The 26,641-nt window shown below is 37.9% G+C and overlaps 1 protein-coding gene across 5 annotated transcripts in view; it reads right to left on the minus strand.

Annotated features, from left to right (window-relative positions):
- The window catches only part of ZMYM6 (zinc finger MYM-type containing 6), a 46,284-nt gene continuing 20,533 nt past the window's right edge, over window positions 891–26,641 (minus strand). For all 5 annotated transcript variants that reach the window (XM_018041272.1, XM_018041284.1, XM_018041288.1 and 2 more), the window contains 10 exons: window positions 24,383–24,533; window positions 23,645–23,760; window positions 22,535–22,807; window positions 22,219–22,369; window positions 21,467–21,639; window positions 19,856–20,006; window positions 17,180–17,314; window positions 16,700–16,740; window positions 4,750–4,894; window positions 891–2,849 (listed from right to left, as the gene is read on the minus strand). In XM_018041272.1, the coding sequence (XP_017896761.1) occupies window positions 1,018–2,849; window positions 4,750–4,894; window positions 16,700–16,740; window positions 17,180–17,314; window positions 19,856–20,006; window positions 21,467–21,639; window positions 22,219–22,369; window positions 22,535–22,807; window positions 23,645–23,760; window positions 24,383–24,533 (3,168 nt within the window). In that variant the 3' untranslated portion in view covers window positions 891–1,017. The remainder of the gene's footprint in view (window positions 2,850–4,749; window positions 4,895–16,699; window positions 16,741–17,179; window positions 17,315–19,855; window positions 20,007–21,466; window positions 21,640–22,218; window positions 22,370–22,534; window positions 22,808–23,644; window positions 23,761–24,382; window positions 24,534–26,641) is intronic.

Below are 26,641 nucleotides of genomic sequence, written 5' to 3' on the forward strand. Positions count from 1 at the left end.
AATGCTTGTTTACATTTTTTAATGATTTTTTTAAAAATTTAAGGTAGCTTTCATGACACTTGAAAATATATGAAATTCATATTACAGTGTTCATAAGCAAGTAGTTTTATTGAACCAGTTTGTGTATTGTCTACCACTGCATTTGTGATGCAACAAGAGAATTGAGTAGTTCCCACTGTATTGCCTGCAAAACCTAAAATATTCACTACCTGGCCTCTTATGAGAAAGGTTTGCTAAGCCAGGTCGAGAGACAGAGGCCCCTAACAGGGGTCTCAAATTCTCCTGCTGCTTCCATTTCCTGTTAGCCACGCTCCTTGGATCTGGTTTTCTATCTACCCATGTGTTTCTAAAGGCCAAGCAGTTTCAACATCCAGGTGTGTTAGCTATTACACTATAAACTGGGCCTTTCACTGAGTCCCTTTGCTGTCCACCTGAAACTATCACAACACTGACAACACTGTTAATTGGCTATACCCCAACGAAAAATAAAAAGTTAAAAAAAAAAAACACCAAAAAAAAAAAAAAAAACCTCGGCCTTTCATTACCTACATCTTTGTCACTAATCCAAATGACTGATCCATCAATAAAATAGCTAAGTTCTCTACCTTGGACTATTAAAATTATATATAGTTATGAACTTCCCTGGTGGCTCAGATGGTAAAGCGTCTGTCTACAATGCAGGAGACCCGGGTTCGATCCCTGGGTCGGGAAGATCCTCTGGAGAAGGAAACGGCAATCCACTCCAGTACTATTGCCTGGAAAATCCCATGGACAGAGGAGCCTGGTACGCTACAGTCCATGGGGTCCCAAAGGGTTGGACACGACTGAGTGACTTCACTTACTTACTTATGTATAAATGTGTAATTATTAAATTCCTCAACAAAAAGAGAAAAATTATTAAAACACATATTTAATCACCAAGAACATATATCCACATTAGGAAATTATTATTTTCAGATACTCATACAAAATTTAACACAAAATTATAGACTCTGATAATAAGGAATATGCAGATTACTATTCTTTCTCCTTTACCAATTTTTCTATCCTTGGAATTAAAGATGTGACAGCAAGTCGTAGTGCAGGGCCAGAAACCAACAGATTTCTTTGTTTTGACTCAGTCAAAGCTGAAAAGGTAGCATCACATAAATAAATAGTTGAAAAAGGTAATAAGCATTTCATTGCCTTTTCATGAAGTTCTGGGTAACTTGCCTTTGCGTTTATCCAAAATTGAGTTACAGACATTGATTTAAATACTGATTGTAACCTTAAATCTGATGATAATTGTGCCAATTTTTCTTCTTCAAAGTCCGTGAGATTACTATTTTGGTGATTTGTAAAAGGATTAATTATCCACAAATTTCCTGAACGCAAGTCTTCTTCTGGTGGATAATAGTCATTGAGCATTTGAGAAAGTCCTTCCAGGTGCTCTAATATAATGCTTGCCATACCGCTCATATTTAAGCCTGATGAGCTTGAGAATTCAGAAAATGAAGGGAACATATCATAATCATTCTCTTGTGTGCGCTTCAACCACGTTTTTAACTTTTTCTTAAGCATATCCATTTTATTATACAAATTGAAGAGTGTAGTCATAGTTCCTTGGAGACTTAAATTTAACCCATTTATAAGTGAAAAAACATCTGATAAATAGGCCACCTTTGCAACCCATTCCTCATCAAAAAAATACTTGGCCAAATCTGAATGCTTCTGATTTAAAAATATTTCAATTTCATGTCGTAATTCAAATAATCTTGTTAAAATTCTTCCTCTTGATATCCAACGTACTTCAGCATGAAGTGGTAAATTCACGTGCTCAGACCCCATCTCTTCACACAAAATTGTCAACATTCGTGAATTCAATGCATTGCTCTTTATAAAGCTTAAAATTTGTGCTGACTGCAAAAGAATTTCATGTAAGCATGGAGACAACTTTTCTGCTGCTAAATGTTCACGGTGAATAAAACAATGTGTAAATGCCACTGTATTCGTGGCAACTTCTTGAATTTTTGCCCTTAAACCAGAACACCTACCAGTCATGCTTGCAGCCCCATCTGTACAGAGACCAACACAATGCTTCCAGTTCAGAGATTTACTATCAATATATTTATTTATTAGTTCAAATATTTCAAAACCCGTCATTTGGGAAGGTATTTCAATGCAACATAATAATTCTTCTTTTATATCATTACAACCATAATCAATGAAACGAATATAGCACAAAAGAAGGGTGGTATTTGAGATTTCTGATGATTCATCTATCTGGAGGGCAAACCACTTGGACTCTCTGACTTTTTGAATCAGCTGATCTTCAATGTCTGCAGACAGCTCATCAATCCTGTGTCCAATTGTATTATTAGAAAGAGGCATGGTTTTCATTTTGTCTCCAGCACTGGAACCCAAAACTTCTGAACACATTTCTACTAAATATGGTTTAATTAATTCTTCAGCAATGGAAAATGGCTTTTTGCTGGCAGCAATTTGGAAAGCAATTAAATAAGAAGCTTTCACAAGTGACTTTTCAACTAGTAAACACTTTTTTAAAGCACTGTTTTGACATTCCATTTCAAGAGATTTTTCTTCAAAAAAATCTACTGGTTTGTTTTCTAATTCTGAATGCTTTGTCTTCAAATGATGAGAAAGATTTGCTGGCTTCATGTTTTCACTGGATAAAATTTCTCCACAGATGACACACTGTGGCCTCGGTGAGCTTTCTTTTGATCCCGGACAGATAATAAAACCAACTTTTAAATATTCCGCATCATAAGTCTGGAAAAAACCTATTCTTTTTTTCTTTGCAGGTGGAGAATCAAGTTCCACATCATTTTTCTCATTAGGCATAGATAAATCTGAATGAAATATTTGAATCAGTTATTTTTAAGAATAAGCAATTTATGTTTATCCCCCAAGCATTTAAAATTTATATTTTGTTACTATTTATATTTCTCAAGAGCATATACTAATTAAGGTTTAAACACAAACCATAATACTTCCATGATGCCATTTTTAATTCAGCTTTTAGCTGAATTTCTGTTTGTTCAAAGCTTGGTCACTGACAGTAGTATTAATAAAGCTGTAGGCAGTCATACATGTCCTAGCAATGCCATGTATTTAATACGTTAGTGGAATTAGGGTGATGTCTACAGAATACACCAAGTTAAAAATAAACTATTTTACTTTTTAAAAGATGTGGGGACGGGAGTAAGAGAGAAAAAAAATGCTGAAAAAAGTTAATATTTAGTGAATCTAGACGAAGGGTATATTCATTGTATATATTCATATACTCATCCATTCATATACTCATTCATTGTGCTGTATTTTCAACCTTTCCAAATTTTGAATTTTTCAAAATTAAAGTTGAGGGGAAAGGGGTTTCATACCCAGTGTCAAAGTGCTGAGAAATGGATGTTCTCAAGCATTGCTAGCTGGAGCATAAATTGATATAACTTTTCAGGAGGGTAATTCTGCAGTAACACATTAAAATCTAAGCCTTAACAATCTACGACAGCTTTTGAATCAGTAATCCCACTACTTAGGATTTATCCTAAGGATATAATTATACAAGCGAAGAAAGATCTGTTTATACACCCTTAACTCAATACTGTTTATAACATTAAAAAATAGGCAGCAATCTAAATGTTCAACCTTAGGAAGATGGATATACGTTATATATATATTCATATGTTATATACATTGGAATCTATGCATCCATTAAGAATCTCAGTATATATTTAAATTTATGTTGATATGAAATGTTTTCATGCAATGTCCAGTAAAAAAGTAGTTTACAACAGTATATGGAAAACATCCTAATAGAATCTCGAAATTCAAAAAATGTAATAAGCACACACATACCCTCGTATGTAGCTGTCCACAGATCCCTTACTACCTTCCATATGTGGATGTGTATTTAATATAAAATATAGGTAAACAAAGAGTGTATCATTTTAACAGGAATATAAAACAAATCAGATTTACTGAGGAAGGAAAACAGAATTCTCCTTGACTCCTACCAAAAGAAAGACATCCTACATAAAAACTCATGGTTAGTTGTTGACAGAGTAAGCTTTTAAATATAGTATATTCTGTGAAGTAAAATTATCATTAAAAAGAAATAGCAAAAAAAGTTTTCGGCAGTATATTTATGGCTGAGTACCTTTGCTGTCCACCTGAAATTATCACAATATTGTTAATTGGTTATATACTCCAATAAAAATAATAAGTCAAAGAAAATGTTTCAGGCAGAATAGGCTATAAAAATACTTGAAAATATAAGGGTAGTGGGATTAAAAGCAGTTAACATGGATTGGGGCAAGAGTATACAACATTTTCAAATAATTTTCCTGATCACCAATACCTCAGACATATAGTTATACTTTTAGTAAATTAATTCAGTGTTTAAAAAAGGACCAAGGTTAATCCACTAAGGCTTTTAACTAAATTTGTATTTAGTAATTATAATAGTCTGTCAGTACATCTCAAGAGCAAGGCACATGTACAGAAGATGCTTGTTCAGAAGATACTGTCCACATAATGCTTTGGTACATATGGATTCAATTTAGTAGTTATTAGTGTTTGTTAATGACAATAAATACAAAAGGAGTAAATCAGATGTTCAAAGTAGGTGATCCAAGAATTAGAGATTTTCACATTTAAGAAACTGTCAATGACTCTTCTTTCTTAAAAAATCAAAAACAAGCACACAAAGCAGAGAACAAACTTACTGTACGTGGAAAGCACCACACATACCTGTCTGACATTCCTTGTGTTGTGTATGTGGTTTGCAAGAGGTAGCCTTGGTCTGTGTGACAGGTTTGCACAATAACGCTTTGTTCTTTAAAACTTTTGAAGACTGGGAAGACAGAAGTTTCATGGCATCTGTCTGCACACTTCCCTAGTTAAAAACAAATTCAGAAACCAAAGAGAAATTTTTTTTTTTTAGTATCTTCTCACTGACTAGAATTGCTATCGATCGAAAGGTGATATATAAAAAGAAATATAATGCTCTGAAAGAGTGATACAATAAAATTGCTTTGGAAAATATATATTAATTACTAATTCTTCTTCAATCAGTATCAGTACTATTTATCGGTTTTTAAAAGTATTCTGCCTACAGTAAGTACAACGGAAACAATCTGCAGATTAGGACAACTGGATATTCAGAAAAACTGGATCAAACTTCAGACCACATGCAAAAAAATACTTCATATTGATTAAAGACCTCAACACGAAAAAAACAAAACTTTAAAATTAATGGAGAATTTTCAAATAACCAGAACTCAGAGAAAATACTGTTCATCTAAGAAGGCCTTCTCATCTCTCCTTGCTATTCTTGGGAACTCTGCGTTCAGTATATCTCCCTTTCTCCCTTGCCTTCTTTCTCCTTTCCCATTCTTCTGCGCCTGGTTCAAAATTGGGAAAGGAGTATGACAAGGCTGAACACTGTTACCCTGCTGATTTAACTTAAAAGCAGAGAACACAGGGCTTCCCAGGTGGCACTAGTAGTAAAGAACCCGCCTGCAAATGCAGGAGAAATAAGAGATCCAGGCTCAATCCCTGGGTCAAGAAGATCCCCTGGAGGAGGGCATGGTAACCCACTCCATTACCCTTGCCTGGAGGATCCCATGGACAGGGGAGCCTGGTGGGCTACAGTCCATAGGGTCCAAAAGAGTTGGACATGACTGAAGTGACTTAGCATGCATGCACACAGATTACATCACGCCAAATGCCAGGCTGGATCAATCACAAGCTGGAATCAAGACTGCCCGGAGAAATATCAACCACCTCAGATATGCAGATGATACTAGATGGTAGAAAGTGAAGAGGAACCAAAGAGCCTCTTGATAAGGATGAAAGAGGAAAGTGAAAAAGCTGGCATAAAATTCAACTTTCAGAAAACTAAAGATCATTGCATCTGGTTCCATCACTTCATGGGAAACAGAAGGGGAAAGAGTGGAAACAGTGGCAGATTTTATTTTCATGGGCTCCAGAGTCACTGCAGATGGTGATTGCAGCCATAAAATTAAAAGACACTTGCTCCTTGGAAGAAAAGCTAGGGCAAACCTAGATAGTGTATTAAAAAGCAGAGATATCACTTTGCCAACAAAGGTCCATATAGTCAAAGCTATGGTTTTTCCAGTAGTCATGTACAGACGTTAGAGTTGGACCATAAAGAATGCTGAGCGCCAAAGAATTGATGCTTTTGAATTGTGGTGCTGGAAAAGACTCTTGAGAGTCCCTTGGACTGCAAGGAGTTCAAACCAGTCAATCCTAAAGCGCAGTCCTGAACATTCATTGGAAGGACTGATGCTGAAGCTGAAGCTCCAATACTTCCTCCATCTGATAAGAGCAGACTCACCAGAAAAGACCCTGATGCTGGGAAAGACTGAAGGCAAAAGGAGAAGAGAGCAGCAGAGGATGAGACGGTCAGATAGCATCACCGACTCAATGAACATGGATCTGAGCAAACTCCAGGAGATAGAGAAGGACAGCCGAGCCTGGTGTTCTGCAGTCCAAGGGATCGCAGAGTCAGACACGACTTAGTGACTGAACAACAACAGAGGAAGAATTCTTAAATAAAACATGAAAGACCACAAGTAGAAAAGGCTGATACAATTGACTACCTTGAAATTTTAAACTTTTGCAAACAATGGCCTTTAAAGCTGAAGGACAAACAACAGAATGGGCCAATGTATTTAAAACATGTTCTTTCATTCAGTAAACATTTACTGAATATTTACTACAAGCCAGGCACTGTTCTTAGCCCTGGAAGGTCTTAATTTAAAAACAAAACCCAGAAAATTAGGATTGTATTTTAAGAGTGATGGGGAACCACCAAGCGGTACACAGCAGTCCCTCCTGTCTGCAGTTTTGCTTTCCTTGGTTTCAGTTACCCATGGTCAACCGCAGTCTGAAAATACAGTATTACTCCAGAAATACACAATTCACAAGTTTATGTTATTGAACTGTGCACCATTCTGAGCAGCACGATAAAATCTCCTGCTGTCCCGTTCTGTCCTCAAGAGGAAGTGAACCATTCCTTTGTCTGGCATATCCTGCCCCATTAGTCATTTCGTAGCCCTGGTGGTTCAGACAGTAAAGAATCCGCCTGCAATGGAGGAGACCTGGGTTTGAACCCTGGGTTGGGAAGAGTCCCTGGAGAAGGGAGTGGCTACCCACCTCAGTATTCTTGCCTGGAGAATCCATGGACAGAGGAACCTGGCAGGCTACAGTCCATGGGATCTCAGAGTCACACATGACTGAAGCAATTAACAGTTCCACTATTTTTTCCACTTTTAGCCATCAAGGATGTCAAATGATTGCTGTGGTATCACAGTGCTTGCGGTCAAGTAACTGTTACTGTATTTAGGCTCCCAGATAGCTCAGTGGGTAAAGAATCTGCCTACAATGCAGGAGACACAAGAGACGCAGGTTCAATCCCTGGGTCGGGAAGATCCTCTGGAGAAGGCCATGGCAACCCACTCCAGTCTTGCCTGGAGAATCCTGTGGAGAGAGGAGCCTGGCGGGCTATAGTCCATGGGGTCACAAAGAGACACGACTGAGTGACTGAGCACAGCACAGCCTAACTCTTACTGCACTTGATAATGGCATCCCAAAACACAAGAGCAGCAATTCAGATATGGCAAAGAGAAGTCCTAAAGTGCATCCTTCAAGTGCAAAGGGAAAAGCGTTAACACTTCATCACAACGCCTACGTACTTCACCTCACTTAATCATCTCTTATCACCACAACAATGGTGATACAGTACAATAAGGTATTTTGAAACAGAGACCACATTCATATAACTTTCATGATAGTATACTGTTATAACTGTTCTATGTTATTGCTATTGTTGTTAATCTCTGTGCCTAAGTTATAAATTAAACTTCATCACAGATGTGTAGTACAGGAAAAAAATTAGTGTATATACTGGGTTTGGTACTGTCCATAGTTTCAGGCATCCACTGAGAGTTTTGCAACATTTTCCCCACAGGTAAGGGGAAGACTGTCATTTAAACTTACTTTTTAAATAGATGTTAAAAGAAAATAAAGTGAAGTCCCTCAGTCATGTCCAACTCTTTGTGACCCCATGGACTGTAACCTACCAGGCTCCACTGTCCATGGGATTTTCCAGGCAAGAGTACTAGAGTGAGTTGCCACTTCCTTCTCCAGGGGATCTTCCCAACCCAGGGATTGAACATGGGTCTCCGGCATTGCAGGCAGGCACTTTACCATCTGAGCCACCAGGGAAAGCCACAATAGATGTTAGATGCAATAATTTTGAATGATGTAGTCATTCATAAAGTATATGCGTGAAAAGTAAGTTTTCTACAACTGTGTGCCATGTGTCCAAACTCAGTCTTGAACACAATGTTCTCAGTCTCTTATACATCCTTCTAGAGATGGGCTATATAATTAAGTTGCTTCTGATTACACATGATGTTGTTGTTCAGTTGCTCAGTCGTGTCCAACTCTTTGTGACGCCATGAAATGCAGCAAGCCAGGCTCGCCTGTCCTTCACTATCTCCTGGAGTTTGCTTAAACTCATGTCCATTGAGTTGATGATGCGATCCAACATCTCATCCTCTGTTGCCACCTTCTCTTGCCCTTAATTTTTCCCAGCATCAGGGTCTTTTCCAATGAGTAGGCTCTTCACATCAGGTGGCCAAAGTATTGAAGTTTCAGCTTCAACATCCGTCCTTCCAATGAATATTCAGTGTTGATTTCCTTTAGGACTGACTTGCTGTCCAAGGGACACTCAAGAGTCTTCTCCAGCACGACAGTTCAAAAGCATCAATTCTTCAGCACTCAGCCTTTACACATGGTAGCATATTATTAGCAAGGTTCAGCACCTTGCTTTGCCACCTAGCTAACTATCTTGGAGGTATTTTCATATAACTTTATACAGAGCTGCCTGGTAACACTTTTATACACTGAATGCACTATATGTAATTTGAAGAGTCCCTGCTGCTGAACATTAAATGTTACAAATCTTTTGCTACTATTAACAAAAAAAAATCCTTACATACAAATTGATTCTGCATGTGCTAGTATACCTATAGACTGAGGTCTCTTCTCTTTTCCTGCAAAGCTTTTACTGTCTCCATTTGGTCCATGGCTTGGGAGAGGGCTCCTGGGTCATTAAAAAGCTGCCTAGTGGCTGCAGGAAGACACTCAGGCAGAAGTCCTGACACCTGGGGGATCCACAGGGGCCCCTCAAAGGCAGATGGGCCAGAGGCTCCGAGCCCTTCTTGAGTTGAGGTTGACCCCTCAAAGGGACACTTGCAAGCCCAACAGCAGCCAGTCTGTCAGGTGGATGCCCAACTTCTTGCTGAGTTTCACCTCCTCATCTATGAAGTGATTCTCTAAGACGTCATAGAGATGGGGGTCTACACAGGCAGAACCATGGTATGAAGATCCAAAAGGGCTTGGTTCAGGTTCTTCTCCACGACCACAGCAGTGTCCATGGTGTCCAGGTTTTTACCTCACTCGTCTTGGGACAGCTTCTGCACACCCTGGAAGAGGATACAGCCACTGCACCAGTTTTGTATCTTCAAGAGACCAACTCTCAGAATAAGTGGCCCGCATTCTCCAGAGCCACAGTGCCATGGTGGAAATGGATGCTCAGAGAGCAGTACGTGTAGGAGGCCTGCAGATGCAGGTTGACCACACGTTTCATGCTGGCCTCCACCTTGGTGGAATAATTCTGATTAATCTGGGAGTTCTTGGTTGACTGGCAATAAAGACAATGTTGGCTGGTCCTGGAGACAGTGAATAGCTGAGAAGATGGTTCTGAAGGTTAGGACTGGAAAAGAGGTTGGAGGGTAGTCAGAGGCTGGAAGAAGAAGCATCCTTGGGTCTAATCCAGCTAGACCCTATTGAAACAAGAGAGATCCGCAGGACCGCCAGGCATGCTGACTAGAATAAGGTCGTATAAGTGCTATTTGGTGGGTCAAAGTATATGAAAATCTGTATATTACAATGTATAGGAGTCTGTTTCCCAATACTGTTAAACATCATCAAGCGTTTTTTGCTGTTCCTCAGTAAGTGAGAAATTATATAATAGTAGTATGGTTAGATAGTTTTCATGTTTAAGCATTATTTATATTTCCTCTTCTGTGAACTGTCTACTCATATCCTTTTCCCGGTTTTCCTTTATCTCTTAATTCTATGCATGTTTTTGAATGGGCAGTATAACATGGGACAAATCCAAAAATTCAAATAGCAAATAATGAAAAAAAAAATTCTCCCTGTTAAAATTCTCCCCCAGCCTTTCAGTTCTCCTCAGAGGTAATCACTGCTGTCTCTTTACTGGCTGCCTTCCAGAGGTATGCTATACAAACATACAGGCACGAAACATATATAAGACTGCTTTGCGTCTGTACATAAAAGAGCCACCACATTCTTTTTAACTGCGTGATATTCCACTGCACAGGATATGGTATATTTAACTACAGTCTGAACAGAGCAGCTGTGTATGCGTGCAAGGGACTCCACTTGCCACGCCATGTGACTAAGTGTGGGATTGGAGAGGATGCATTTCAGACTCTCTATTTAGGGCTATTTTCTTTTTTTCTAATTTATACAATATCTCAGGATGAACTCACAACAGCCCTGATCATTGGTGAAACAACTAGGATGTTTATAGGCTTTTCCTACTACAAACAATACTGCAATTGTTATCCTTGTACATCATTTCATAAATGTGCAGAATATATCTGAAGGGTAAATTCTTAAAATTGGAGTTCCTGAGTAAAAGGGTATTTACATTTTTAATTTTAACAGGTTTTACTAAGTTGCCCTCTGTAGCAGTTTTACCAACTGCTATTGGCATTTTTATCTTTCCCATCTGATAAAACTATAGTTCTAAATGGCATTTCTCTAATCTTGAAGCTAAATTATGTTTGTGTATATTTAAGAACCATTTTTTTTTCCAAGTCTGTAAAATTATGGATCATACTTTTACCCATGTTCCTAATGGGTGCTGGATCTTCTCAATGACTCACAGAAACTCTTTACATATGGGAAAAAATAGCCTTCTACAACATAAATTGCAACTTCTTCATTTATCTCCTGTGTCATGACTTTGAAATGTAGTTGAATTTTCCTCACAAATCTTTATGGCTTTTGGGTTCTGTGACATATCTAGAAAGACTTTCCCTATTTCTGCATTAAAATTCTTTCCTATACTTTTCCCTAATACTTTCATTATTTTTTAAACTTGAAACTTTTCTCCATCTGGGCATCATTTTGGTTTAACTTAGGAGGTAGAAATCCTATGGAATTTTCTTCCATATGTCAACTCAGTTGTCACAACACTGTTTATTGAATAATCTAGATCTCTCCTAATGATGTGAACTGCCACCTTTATTATTTCTAAAATCGTGTGTGTGTATATATACATACATATATTTATTTACATATATATTATATATATATTTATGCATGCATGCACGCATGCTAAGTCACTTCAGTCGTGTCCGACTCTGTGCGACCCTATGGACAGCAGCCCCCAGGTTCCTCTGTCCACAGGATTCTCTAGTCAAGAATACTGGAGTGGGTTGCCATTTCCTTCTCCAGATTTATATATAATATATACATAATATTTCTATAATATTTATAATTATATATAATTTAAAATAAGTTTTTATTTATTAAATATATAATATACATTTATAAATATATAATATATTTATATATATTTAGGTCTATTTCTGGACTTCTTTCTACTGAATTGTCTATCCATGGCTTCCTGTTGTTTCAACTATGTAGCTCTATAAAATCTGTTACATAAATGATTCACTTCACATCTAAAACTACCACAACATTGTAAATCAACAATATGCTAATAAAATTTTTTAAACTTTTTTTTCAAATGTGTAGTTATAATTTGGGGAACTAGCTCTTCCCCTTCTTTATTCTTCTTTTTCAGAATTTTGTTGAAGGTTTTTAAAGCATCAGAGTGACAATCTGATTTGTGTTTTAAAATGATCATTCTGGCAACACTGTGGAGGAAAAAAACTGCAAATGGCAAGAATGGAAGGAGAAAGACAAGGAGGAGGTCACTGCAATAATACAGAAGAAAGATGATGATGGCCCAGACTAAGAAGATGGCACCAGAAGTGATAAGAAGTAAGGAACGCTGGAGAGGGAGTAAAAGGACTGGACGAAATAAAAGGACTCTGCTTTACCTGAGATGACTATTCATCATCTAAGAGTAGCTGGATGGATACCTGAACCTAGAGCTCAGAGGTCAAGGCAAGAGAAGTCAGTCTGTAATCAGCCACTATCCAGGTGGTTTAAAACCAGAGGACTGTGTGAGTCCCCTATAAAGAAATGTGTAGGCTGACAAAAGGGATAAGTATGATGACCCAGAAGTTGAAGGTATTTCAAGGAAGGAAAGAGAGATCAGCTGTATCAAATGTTACTGAAAGCATGAGGAGGAGAACTGAAAACTGACCACGAGATTTGACAAAATAAAGACTGATGGAGGTCTTGACAAGACATATTTCAGCAGAGTGGTACAGACAAAAGCCTGACTAGAGTGAGCTAAGGAAAGAAAGCAGATTTAAAAAATGATGCAACAAGCAGAGGCCACCCTTAGAGGCTTTCTTTCCAAAATGGAAAGCAGAAAAATGGGACAGTAACTGAAAGGCCATGGTATTAAATAAGGATTTTTTTCAGGTAGGAAATAATACCACATGTTTTTGTGTTGATAAAAATGATGAGTAGAAAGGAAGACAAATCCAGAATACAGAAAGAAATCTATAAGAAAAAAGACAAATACAAAAATGAAAGAAAACGCAGATGTTCAGAAACAGAAATATAAGCAAACTCACTAGTAATCAGTGACATACAAAATAAAACAATAAGATATTACTGAAGACGGGCAAAAAAAAGTTTAAATCTGAAAACATAAAATGACAGTAAGGCTGTAGGAAATGAGTACAAACATAAACTGCCGGTGGAAATAAAAACTGGAACACCCACTCAATAGGGCAATTTGAAAACTAAAAATGTAAATACACTTTGTCCTCAAAATTCCACTCTTCCATGTCTACACTAGACAAACACACCTGCCACATGCACAAGAAGACATATACGAGAATGTTCATTCATTGCAGCAGATATTTTTGATAGTGAAGCAACATATGTTTATCAACAGGGCAATAGATAAATAAAATGTGGTATCTATAGGCAATATAGGAGATCAAACCAGTCAATCCTAAAGGAAATCAACCCTGAATATTCACTGGAAGGAGTTTTGCTGAAGCTGAAGCTCCAATACTTTCGTCACCTGATGCAAAGAGCCAACTCATTGGAAAAGACACTGATGCTAAGAAAGACTGAAGGCAAAAGGAGAAGGGGGCAGCAGAGGTTAGACAGTATCACTGACCCAATGCACCTGAATGTGAACAAATTCCGGGCGACAGTAGAGGAGAGAGGAGCCTGGCATGCTGCAGTTTATGGGGGTGCAAAGAGTCAGACTACAACCGAGCAACTGAACAACAACAAAGTATACAATATTATACAGTAGTAGTAGAAATGTACCAAATCTATTAAGAATCAGATGGATATTTTAAAAAATAATATTATTTTCGATGGATGTGTATATATGAATATGAAAGAGTAAAAGCAGTCTGAAAGGACACACACCAAATTTGTAACAGTAGCTGCATCGAGGGATGTGAAAAAGGACTGGGGGCAGTGATTCATTGTTTAAAAAGGGAGGGTAAGAAAAGAAAAACTATGAGCAAATAAGCCAAATCTATCAATGGTTAATTATGGAGGGAGGGAATATAGTAGAACATGGAGTTGGCAAAGCGTGGTTCATGGGCCCATCATTTGTTTTAAAGTTTTACTAGAACAGAGCCACTTACTTATATATTGTCGACGGCTACTTCTCCACTACAATGGCAGAAGTAAGGAGCTGCAACAGAGACTGCATGGCCTGCAAAGTCTAATTTACTCTCTAGACCTTTACAGAAGAAGTTTGCTGACATCTGCAGTATGTTTTCTTCTTTGCACTTTCCAGTACCTCACCTTTCCCCCAAACTTAAGACCACTTAAATAACCTTAAGGAATCCAGACCAAAGTCTCAGAGAAACAAAGAAAAAGATTCTAAAACAGTCTGGTTTTCTTTTTTAAAAATCATAAAAATACATTATTTATTATTATACTTTTTATAGCCTAAACTGAAAATATTAATCAGAACTATTCTGTAACACAGTTTAAATGACTGGTGAATTACAGAAGTACTCCATATAGGGAAAACATATATAGGGAGTCACATTTAATATGAGAGATATGCTTCTGAATAATTCAAAAAACCAACATAATTTAAGACTAATTGTCCCATACATATAGAGGAAGAATGCATTATCACAGAATATACACTTATAATATAGAATATTTTTATAATATATAATAACATAAATAACAATACTTACTTCATAACAATAATATTAATTTAAGGCACAATGCATTAATAATTCACATATAATTAAGCAGCTAATAAAATTATTAATTCTATAACAGTGATTTATTAATCATGTAATTTTAAAATATAATTTAAAGTACAATACATAATATACATATAAATATGAAATTAACTTAATGACAGCTCATTAACTAATGTGGTATACTGCCTAAAAATAATTAACTAGTGTTATCATTATCCTCTTCCAACCTTAATAATGGAAGAGTTAAGAGATATCAAATTAAGTAGGATAAACTCTCTCTCCACATTATGGTGAAGGCTGGTCTGATTTCCTAGACTTCTGCTAAAGAATGAAGCTAATGAATCTAACATGGTTTGGGTTTTTTCTCTTTTTCTTTCCCACTGAGGATTTCTTCATATGCAAAGACACTTGTCCATCTTTCACCTCACCACCATGGAACTGCAATCCACATATGGATCATCTTCAAAACTAGCAACTGTTGCTGAAATATGGTCAAAAGTCTATGCCAGTCACTTCATTGCTAGCTGATGTGCTGAAGACCCAGGCTAATTGCTGGGGCCCTCTTCCTATTACCTCTGTTTTTCTAATTCTAGCAAGTCCTCCTTTATTAATCCCTGGGAAACAACCCAAGCAAAATCTCAACATCCCTTCCATCAACCTTGCACAAATTTACCTTCTTTACCATTTTAAAAGCTTCTTTACTAGCAGACGTTATGTTGTCTTCCAAGTTAAAGACTCTTTAAATTCTGGTAAAGCTGAAATAACCAGTCCATCCTAAAGGAGATCAGTCCTGAATATTCACCGGAAGAACTGACGTTGAAGCTGAAATGCCAATACTTTGGACACCTGATGCGAAGAACTGACTCAATGGAAAAGGCCCTGATGCTGAGAAAGATTGAAGGCAGGAGGAGAAGGGGACGACAGAGGGTGAGATGGTTGGATGGCATCACCGACTCAATGGACATGAGTCTGAGTAAACTCCGGGAGTTGGTGATGGACAGGGAGGCCTCACATGCTGCAGTCCATGGGGTCGCAAAGAGTCGGACACGACTGAGCGACTGGACTGACTGACTGACTGAAAGCTGAAATGTTTTGATAGCTTCAGCACTCCAGATATAGCTTGCCTGCTCATTTTTATATTCTTAAAATCTTGGTGGGCTTTAAACTTGAAAAGCCAACCATGACTTGTAGTAAACCTTTTTGTCTCAGTGTCACCTCCTTTCAAATCATCAAAAATACTTCATGTCTTAGCACAGATGAGAGCTTGGCTTTAGGGGCACATTATGGTAGCATTGATCTTACATCTGTGTTGCCAGGATTTTTTCAATTTATTCCATCATCCTTGCCTGGTTACAAGATAATTTTGTGAACTGAAGGGTGTATCTGCTCTAAAACCACTTTGGGGCTTTTTGAACATTATCTCTAATACCCTGCAGGGTGCACTCTCCTAAATTAACAGCATGAGATATCACAGCAATGGTCTAGCCTTCTTCACAGAGTTATATCACATCTAACTTCTCCAAATTTATTGAATTTGGGGCACACTTTTTAGTACAGCACCACCACTTAATGAACGTGAATCACACTGTTATATGATTTTTTTTAATACTTTTAATTGTATCAAGAGCAAATATTAAGAGAGCAACACTGTAACGAAAACATTAACCCAAGATCTGACACATTAGGTTTTGTGTGATACTGATAAAGGACGATGGGAATTTTGTTCTCCTGCTAAAGTGACGCTGACATAAGACAATGACAAAGTCTGCAATTCTTTCAGCCTGCCAGAAATTATGCCTTTCTTTACATTTTTTTTTAAATTTCAGGAAGTTTCACAATAAAAAGAGAAGTTAAATATTATTTTACTTTGCACTATTTTCAGCTTCACGTAATTCAAAGATGCATAAGACAATAATACAGTGAACTTTTTCAGAACCTTCTAGTCGAGAAGAAAAATACTTGAAAGTAGTAAGAGGAAAATAACCACCCAGATGGAATTAACAAGTATTTAAAGAAACTAAGGAACCAGAACACAAACAGTAAAATAAATCAGAAATGCATTATTAATGATCTAACTTTAAAATTCAAAAACAAAAATTAGTGCATAATATATTACTCACTTTTTAAAACAACTAAGTAGCAAACAGAAATGTACTCAGACATATATTAGAAGCTACATATTAAAATGAAACTAAACCCAAAGAATATTAATCAGGAAGATAATTAATAAAACTTACATTTTCAATGATCTTTGTTGCCTCTTCAGTAACAACTGCACCTGTTATAAATTAAAATACATTATTATCCCTAGAATATATACAAGTAAACACTGAAACCAAGAGGTTACTTTCCTCTCTCTAAGGTGGTCTAGAGTCTACTCCAGAATTTCTCAAAAAATAGTACAAGGAAATTTGGCATCAATATCTCCTGGGGTGCTTGGTAAAGGCAAGGGATTCCTGGGTCCCAATCCTAACATACTGTGTTAGAATCTCTGATGTTAAAGGCAGCTATATTAAATCATTGGGGTTCCTTAAAAAATAAATTATATATACCACTTCCTTCTCTATGCATGCCACCCTGCTTGCTACCCTCTTCCCTCAGAGACAGAGGGCCATGTTTCTTCATATAAATGTACATGTGAGTATTACCAGTAAGCGCTATTTACACTAGGAAAAAACCTCTACAGTTTACCCAAATGCCTTTACTTCAAGTCATACCTTTTAAAACACCACTCCCTGTGGGCTGGGAAGGAGATATTTTTGCCAATGACACCACATTGGTTATAACTGGTGTTGTATTTGTCCTTGCAGCAGGGAGCACCGCTGGAGCAATGTGTGCCTTAGAAATATTTGCTGATTAAAATAAACAAAAAGGTAAGACAAAAGGATCACATGCACGCATTAAAAAAAACTCTAACAACTAAGTTTCAAGGCAATACAAATATATAACTGCATAATGTTGGGTTTCCCAAAGAAAGGCAATGCCGAAGAATGTGCAAACTACCACACAATTGCACTCATCTCACACGCTAGTAAAGTAATGCTCAAAATTCTCCAAGCCAGGCTTCAGCAATACGTGAACCATGAACCTCCAGATGTTCGAGCTGGTTTTAGAAAAGGCAGAGGAACCAGAGATCAAAATGCCAACATCCGCTGGATCATGGAAAAAGCAAGAGAGTTCCAGAAAAACATCTATTTCTGCTTTATTGACTATGCCAAAGCCTTTGACTGTGTGGATCACCACAAACTGTGGAAAATTTTTCAAGAGATGGGAATATCAGACCACCTGACCTGCCTCTTGAGAAATCTGTATGCAGGTCAGAAAGCAACAGTTAGAACTGGACATGGAACAACAGACTGGTTCCAAATAAGAAAAGGAGTACATCAAGGCTGTATATTGTCACCCTGCTTATTTAACATATATGCAGAGTACATCACGCGAAATGCTGGGCTGGAAGAAACACAAGCTGGAATCCAGATTGCCGGGACAAATATTAATAACCTCAGATATTCAGATGACACCACCCTTATGGCAGAAAGCGAAGAAGAACTAAAGAACCTCTTGATGAAAGTGAAAGAGGAGAGTGAAAAAGTTGGCTCTAAGCTCAACTTTCAGAAAAGTAAGATCATGGCATCCGGTCCCATCACTTCATAGCAAATAGATGGGGAGACAGTGTAAACAGTAGCAGATTTTATTTTCTGGGGCTTCAAAATCACTGCAGATGGTGACTGCAGCCATGAAATTAAAAGATGTTTATTCCTTGAAAGAAAACTTATGACCAACCTAGACAGTATATTGAAAAGCAGAGACGTTACTTTGTCAACAAAGGTCCGTCTAGTCAAGGCTACAGTTTTTCCAGTGGCCACGTATGGATGTGATAGTCAGACTATAATGAAAGCTGAGCACCGAAGAATTGATGCTTTTGAACTCTGGTGTTGGAGAAGACTCTTAAGAGTCCCTTGGACGGGAAAGAGATCCAACCAGTCCATCCTAAAGGAAATCAGTCCTGAATATTCATTGGAAGGTCTGATGTCGAAACTGAAACTCCAATACTTTGGCCACCTGATGCAAAGAACTGACTCATTTGAAAAGACCCTGATGCTAGGAAAGATTGAAAGCGGGAGGAGAAGGGGACGACAGAGGATGAGGTGGTTGGATGGCATCACCGGCTCAATGGACATGAGTCTGAGTAAACTCCGGGTGTTGGTGATGGGCACGGAGGCCTGGCATGCTGCAGTCCATGGGGTCGCAAAGAGTCAGACACGATTGAGCAACTGAACTGAACTGAACTGAATGTTGGGTTGGGTGATCCTGTTTAGATTAGTGTTCACTAGGACTTAAAGGGTGCTTAATTCTCTAAAATTAGAAACTTCAAATGATACTCAATGTGTAAAAATACAGTTATCGGCTTCAGGATTAACAGGACTTTTCCATTAGCGAATGTTAAAATTTCTACACCTAAAGCTTGATTCAAATAAAAATTTAACCTGATAATTTTTATGAATAAGTTGGTGACGTAGCTCTCCATCCACATAAGAACACTGATTTTGTTAACCCACATTATAGAATGAAAATTCCACCATTACTGGTCTTAGGGAATGGATGATAACACAAAAGATTAGCACAAAGCATATGTGGTTAAGGTGATGATTAATAAGATTGCAAAAGTAGACAAAGGCCACACCATAAAGCCAGAGCTTTATGGTGTCAATTCTGTCAATTCAGGAGCACTCCAGGCTTTGATGAGAGAACATAACATCAAATGTTTTTAGCCTAACTCAGAGAAGTGCTACTTCAGAGAGCTACTTTCAGAACATGCCACGTATCTATTCATCTGGATATTTTGACCACATTAGCTGTCCTACTTGCAAAATTATTTTATTCTTAGCCAGGAAAAGCTTTGCTACCCATGAAGAACTGGTCTACTTTATTTTTTCTGATATAATTAATGTGTTGTTCTTTTTCCCTTGGCTACAAGCAAGCTCTGAATCAAATCTTACACCAGTAACAGCCACCATATTAATATATCCTCTTCCTTTGTTTGCCCTGATTTTCTATTTTTATTTCTGCTTTATTAACTGAATAGCAATATAGCACTTAGTGTAAGTTATTTATATACAGATAAATTCAATCAAAAGCAAGCAAATCTAATTTTCCTAAAAAATTATTGCTTACATATTTATTGATTCCTTGGTATGTTTGATTTTGAAAACAAAAAGCATCAAGATTAATTTGCCCACTAGGGCAATCTTTAAGGATTCTTAAAGGAAAATTTAAGTAAATTTAGGCTATGTGAATGCAGTGAAATTTTGTTATTACATTATTTACAACTTTGAGTGCTGACAGTAACTTAGCACTGACGGAAAGATCCCATTAGCCAAGTTTAATTTTACCTTTATTTTGTGAAAAAGGGTCATTCATAATTTGCTGACGATGACAAAACTCCAAAACACAAAATAGGTTACAGAAATGTTTGATGTTTCCTCGCCATTTTATGGACTCACTTAGCTTTCCCTGTCGTTTACAACCATCACACTTGGCCATCTGAGAAAGAAATGTGAAACAGGATAGGCTGAAAACTATAAAATAATGAAAACATAACACTAATCATAAAACCAGAAGGAACTATGAAAACAGAATGTGTGAGTCAGTTGAGATCACAAAACGTAAGGTTCCTACCTTAAGATACTGTAGTCAGAAATATACACACTATTCGTTTTATATAGACGTCCTCAATTGAGAGGATATAAAAATTGATCTCCTGTTTTCAAAATTACTGGTGAAGGAATCAAAAGATGGGGTTTGTTTGTTTTTTTTAAGGTTAAGAGGCAGCCCACTGCAGTATAAAGAATATGGGCTATGGTCCCTCTGCTGTGCACCTGGACTGATACATCATTGTTACTCAGCTATACTCCAATATAAAATAAGTTAAAAAAAAAAAGAATATGGGCTTTGTAGTCATAAAGACTTTGATTCATTTGACAAATATCTAACTAGGTTTCCTTCGTCTTGAGCATTGAGATAGGTCCTAGTCACATAATTATGAAAATGACATACCTTCTCTCAAAGAAAACTATAGTTTAGGTAGGTAAACAAGTAAACAGGTGATTTTACTGGAGTGTTACAGGTGCTCTTCCTCTCCTACCAGATTCTTCATGGGAACATTACATAACCTCCCTGGACCTTATTCTTTTTCCTTATTTATAAACAGGCAATACCAGAACAACCTAACAATAGCAATACTATACCTTATCTCTTAGGACTGTGAAAGTGTTAGTCACTTAGTCGTGTCCAACTCTTTGCAACCTCATGGGCTGTAGCCCACCAGGCTCTTCTGTCCATGGGACTCTCCAGGCAAGAAAACTAGCGTGGGTAGCCATTTCCTTCTCCAGGGATCTTCCCGACCCAGGGATCCAACCTACATCTCCTGCACTGTGGGCACGTTCTTTTACCATCTGAGCCACCAAGGAATGTGGTGAAGATTAAATGAAATAATATTTATGAAGCACCAGACAGGTAGTAGTGGTTCAATCAACTGCAGCTTCTGTTGTTGGGCTTTCAAGAAAGTAATTTTTTAAAAAAGACGGTAGATGAAGGGTAGGGAGGTCAGAGTCATTTAACTCATGAAGTGAGAGCAAAGGCTCACTTCAAGCTCCTCAGAACTCCTTCTGAATGAGAGAGCCACTTAAGGCAACATAACTGTGTCAAATTCCAACTCGAAAGAACTAAAAGTTATAAGTAAGATCCATGCGCCTTACAAGAAAGCAAAAATTAAAAGGAACAGTTCCCCAAACAACAATAAAAATCTCCAAAAATCCTATCTTCTTGACCCCAAAGATTTCATGTTTGTAGTCAACTGAATTTTGCTTTAGGAGCCCACAGCCCATAATTTATTTATTTACCTAGTTCTAAACAACCAATTTCTCTTCACATAATCTGAATATATTTTAAATGGAAAATAACGGTACCAACTTCAGAAAGTCGAAGAGGCACATCATATTTACCTGATAAAACAGAACCGTAAATTTGGTCATGCAGTCTTCACAACAGAACTCTTCCAACTTGCCCTCCAGTCGATTTTCTACCAAATTAGGGGATGTCTGTGAACAATAACTGCACATCTTACAGTAGTTTCCCCATCGTTCTCCAAAGTCACGGGCAGAGAGGAATCTGCAAACTGAGCACCAGAAGGATAAAACGAAGAGACATCAAGTTTACATTAACCAGAAGGCAGTGAAGTGGATTTCTACAGTCTTCAATAATACCAGCCTTAAGCTAACTTCTAAATCTGGACACAATTATTTGGCTCTAGGTTAAAAGAGAGTCCTATCTGTATTCACAAAACACTCATATCACCTTTGAAACATACACTCTAAATATTAGGTTATCTATATTCAGAAACATAAGAGATATAAAAGTTCCTTAAGCCGAGAAGCAGTAATTGCCCAAGTACCCCGTTTATGAAAGGGTACAAACAATGATCTTTGAAGTTAAACTTAACAAAGAGATTTTCTATACTCCATACTAATACCATTGTTCTAATTATATTTGGAAAGGTTTTCTTTATTGAGATTATTATAACATTTAAAAGGATAGACTGAGAAGTGAGTTAACTATACACTCAATAAAAAAGCTTCAAATTATACCTCGAAAAAGAAATTTCTTGAAAATTAATTGTGGATTAAGAGCCCAACTCATCACGAGTTACTTCATAACCACCACATGCTCTGTGGCTACAATGAGCTTTTTTTCTTACCTTCACTACAGAATGGCTTATCAACCCCTGAGAATCGTACAGTCTCCTTTATAATTTTTTGTAGTTTACAGTAGTCACACATTGCCATAACTCTGTTTTTCTTTTTGTATTCATCAGAGCAAAGCTTGCCACAAAACAGAAACATCTTCCCCTGCAGAGGAAGAATAGTCATTAATATCTAATTAAAGTGTTGCTTTAAAGAAATCTTTTTCTTTCTCACTTCAAAGCAAAGTGAGTGACTGTCAAAGATGAAAAGACAAAAATGCTTCTATTGGATAAACTCATATATTCAATCCCTTTTATGATCTCTCTTTACCTTGTAGAAAAGAAGTTCTGGTTTTGTCGCAAACAGATAGTTACAGTGCTGACACCTGAGTCTGACAATCCTGTGGGTTAAAGCAACTTGCTGGAACTGAGCAGGAGGCTGGAGACTGGTTGCAACAGAGCCAGCGACGGAGCGGGGGGTAAAGGCAGAGGTGTGACCTCTTCCGGCTGACACTGCTGACCCAGAGGGCGGGCTTACAATCACTTGGGTCTGAGATACGGGCACTGCCGAAGAGTTTGCTCCTTTTGGCTTGTTAAATACATTCTGAATAAATACAGATAAGGCAAAGATTGTATCAAGTAAGAAATAAGATAACTTGGTCATTTTCATTTTCTCACTATAATAAATAAATTTCCCCCAATGTTTCTGCAAAGTTTTCCTAAGGAGTTCACAGGAAGAGTTGAAATGGCATATTCCCAGAATAGGACTGAGGAATGTAACACTAAAAGGTTGCAAAAAAAAAAAAAAAAAGGCTGCAGACTAAAATTCAGGCTTTCCAGACAAAGATCTCTAGTACATGACTTTAATAAATAAAAGCAGGCCTCTCCTTTCCCTCCACCTGCACACCTATTACCAACCAGAATCTCCTAGCTATTAAGAGCACAGTGGACACTTTGCTTTCTCCCTGGGGCCAAGGATACCACATCAGGGATCTTCCCACCCAGGAGGATCACTAAATTCTACCCTTTCTCTGTGTATTAGAGAGTAAGGAGAGAATGCGACAAGTGGAGGCTTCCAATTCCGTGCTGGGAGTCATGATGTATCTGGCCCAGGATGAGAGGAAGGGACACAGGAACCCATCACCATGCCACCTATCCAAACCACAGCCGACTTCCATTCTTTTGAAAGGGAGACAGCCAGGGGAGAAAGTGGAAGAGAAAGGTAGTTAGGTGAGAAGGCTGAATAAAGAAGGACTAAAGCTCAAACCTTGGGCTCAGACATTCTGCAGAAACGGCCTCCTGGACTGTAACTGAACAGAATCTCTTTCCTTCCTACCCGAAGCTTAATCTTTGATAAGGATGGTCCCTTCAGCAGTTAACATTTTGCCACAGACCACTGCCTGAGAGAACTGCAAGGGTACAGTACTACCTAAGGTCGTACCTGGAAAGCCACCACGCAACTGGAGTTGCAGAAGCTATGTATCGTTCCGTTGGACATGGCCAGGTGATACTGAGGGACTGCTTTAGTTTTACAGCTATGGCACAAAACCTGGACACCTTGGTAACAAAACACAAAAACCAATGACTAAGTTACATAGATGAACAAATAAACCAAAAATGTATTAGGGGAGTAAAAATATCAAATATTCAGTAATACGCAGAACAAAAATGAAAGAACTTTATAGTAACATGTACAGCTAACTACAATTAAGTCCCACTTACACAAAAATTAACTTGGAACATACATGTGTTTTTCTCTCTTTTCACATATGAAATTACAAAATAAATACTTTGATCAAGAAAATCATTGAAAAACTTTGTTGCTTAAAAATCAGCTCTTTGAGGGACTTCCCTGACATCCAATGGTTAAAACTTTACCTTCCAATGCAGGGGGTGCGGGTTTGATCACTGCTTGGGGAACTAAGATTCCACATGCCTTGTGGCCAAAAAACAAAACATAATACAGAAAATATTGTAATAAATTCAATGAAATTTTTTTTTAATGGTCACATCAAAAAAATCTTAAAAAAAAAATCAGCTCTTTGAAACTAAAGCAACCTTGGGTCTTTATTTAAACCACACAGATTGCTTTAGTTTTGTAATAAAGTGGAAAAAAAAAAGCAGTTACATTCCTCTTCAATAGTTACAAAATCTATACATGTATGGAATTAAACATTACCTGAAGAAGTAACTGTCTTAACTCTGTAAGCAGATAAGCAATTAATAGAGCAGAAAAGCTCTGTTTTCCCTGAGTCATTCGTAGTCTCAATCATCTCAGCTGAGGGCCTCAATGATTTCCCCAAGGCATATGGAGGAGTTTGGGCTGAGTTCTATTAAAATAAAATAACATTTAAATACCGAGTACAAGTATACATATATATATACATATGCTCTAAGGAAAGAAAAAAGGAAACGCTACCTACGACCAAAGCCTTTGGCTAAAATATTTGAGCACGATATTTGACAATGATAGCAGCTACACTAGGTATAGGTCTTCCTAAAACTGGGATGTGGGGAAATAAGTTCTTTCGCCTACTAATACAGGCGGACTTCATTTCATTGCGCTTCACTTTGTTATGCTTTGCAGACACTGCATTTTTCACAAATGGAAGCTTCGGTGGCAATCCTGCATCAGGCAAGTCTATCGGTGCCATTTTCCCAACAGCCTTTGCTCACTGTGACACATTTTTGGTAGATCTCGCAATCTTGCAAACTTTTTCATTATTTTGTTATGGCTGTCTGTAATCAGTGATCTTTAAGGTTACCATTGTACCTACTTTGGGGCTGCCATGAGCCACAGCCGTTTAAGACAAGCTTAACTGGGAAACGTTGTATGTGCTCGGACTCCTACACTGACTGCTCGTTTCCCGTCACTCTCCCTCTCCTCAAGCCTCCCTATTCCCTGAGACACAATAATATTTCAATTAGGCTAATTAATACCCTACAATGGTCTTCAGATAGTGAAGTGAAAGGAAGAGTCACATATCTTTCACTTCAAATCAAAAGCTGTAAATGATTAAACTTACAGAGGAAGACAGAAAAAGCTGACGCAGGCCTAAAGCGAGGCCTCTTGTGCCAGTAAGCCAAGTTCTGAATGCAAAGGAGAAGTTCTTGAACGCAATTAAACCTGCTGCTCCAGTGAACACATAGACGTTAAGAAAGCAAAAATGTCTTACTGCTGATATGGAGGAAGTTTTAGTGTCTGAAAAGATCAAAGCAACCACAATCTTCCCTTAAATCAAAGCCTAACCCAAACCAAGGCCCTGCTGCTGCTGCTAAGTCGCTTCAGTTGTGCCCGACTCTGTGCGACCCCATAGACGGCAGCCCACCAGGCTCCCCTGTCTGTAGGATTCTCCAGGCAAGAACAATGGAGTAAGTTGCCATTGCCTTCTCCAATGCATGAAAGTGAAAAGTGAAAGTGAAGTCGCTCAGTCGTGTCCGACTCTTTGCGACCCCATGGACTGCAGCCTATTAGGCTCCTCAGCCCATGGGATTTTCCAGGCAAGAGTACTGGAGTGGGTTGCCACTGCCTTTTCCAAGCAAGGCCCTACCACTCTTCAGTTCAACAAAGTCTGAGACAGGTGAGGAAGCTTCAGAAGAAAATTTTGAAGTGGGCAGAGGTTGGCTTATGAGTTTTAAGGAAAGACACCATCTCTATAACATCCAAGCACAACGGGAAGCACCACATGCTGATGCAGAAACTACGAGCTATTCAGAAGATCCAGCTAAGACCGTTAACAAAGGTGGCTACATTAAACAACAGATTCTCAACACAGATGACATAGCCTTCCACTGGAAGAAGATTCCATCTAGGACTTTCACCCTACAGAGAAGCCAATGCGTGGTTTCAAAGCTTCAAGGAAAGGCTGACTCTCCTGTTAGGGGCTAATGCAGCTGGTAACTTCAAGTGGAAGCCAATGTTCACTTATTCTAAAAATCCTCAGGGCCTTAAGAATAAGGCTAATTCTACTCTGCCTGTGCTCTGTAAATGGAGCAACAAAGCCTAGACGACAATGTATCTACTGACAACACGGTTTACTGAATATTCGAAGCCCACTGTTGAGACCAACTCCTCAGAAAAAAAGATTCCTTTCAAAATACTACTGTTCAGTGACAATGCAACTGGTCACGCAAGAGCTCTGACAGAGATGTACAATGAGATTAATGTTGTCTGAAAACATGCCTGCTAACAAAGCATCCATTCTGCAGCCCATGGATCAAATTCAAGTTTCATTATTTAAGAAATACATTTTATAAGGTTATTCCTGCCATAGTGATTCTTCTGACAGATCTGGACAAAGTAAATGAAAAGCCTTCTGGAAAGGATTCACCATTCTAGATAGTGATTCATGGGAAAAGGTCAAAGTATCTACATTAACAGGAGTCTAGAAGAAGTTGACTCCAACTTTCAAGGATGACTTTGAGGGATTTAAGACTT

The sequence above is a fragment of the Capra hircus genome, chromosome 3 (genome assembly GCF_001704415.2).
Source record: "Capra hircus breed San Clemente chromosome 3, ASM170441v1, whole genome shotgun sequence".
NCBI classification, from domain to species: Eukaryota; Metazoa; Chordata; class Mammalia; order Artiodactyla; family Bovidae; genus Capra; species Capra hircus.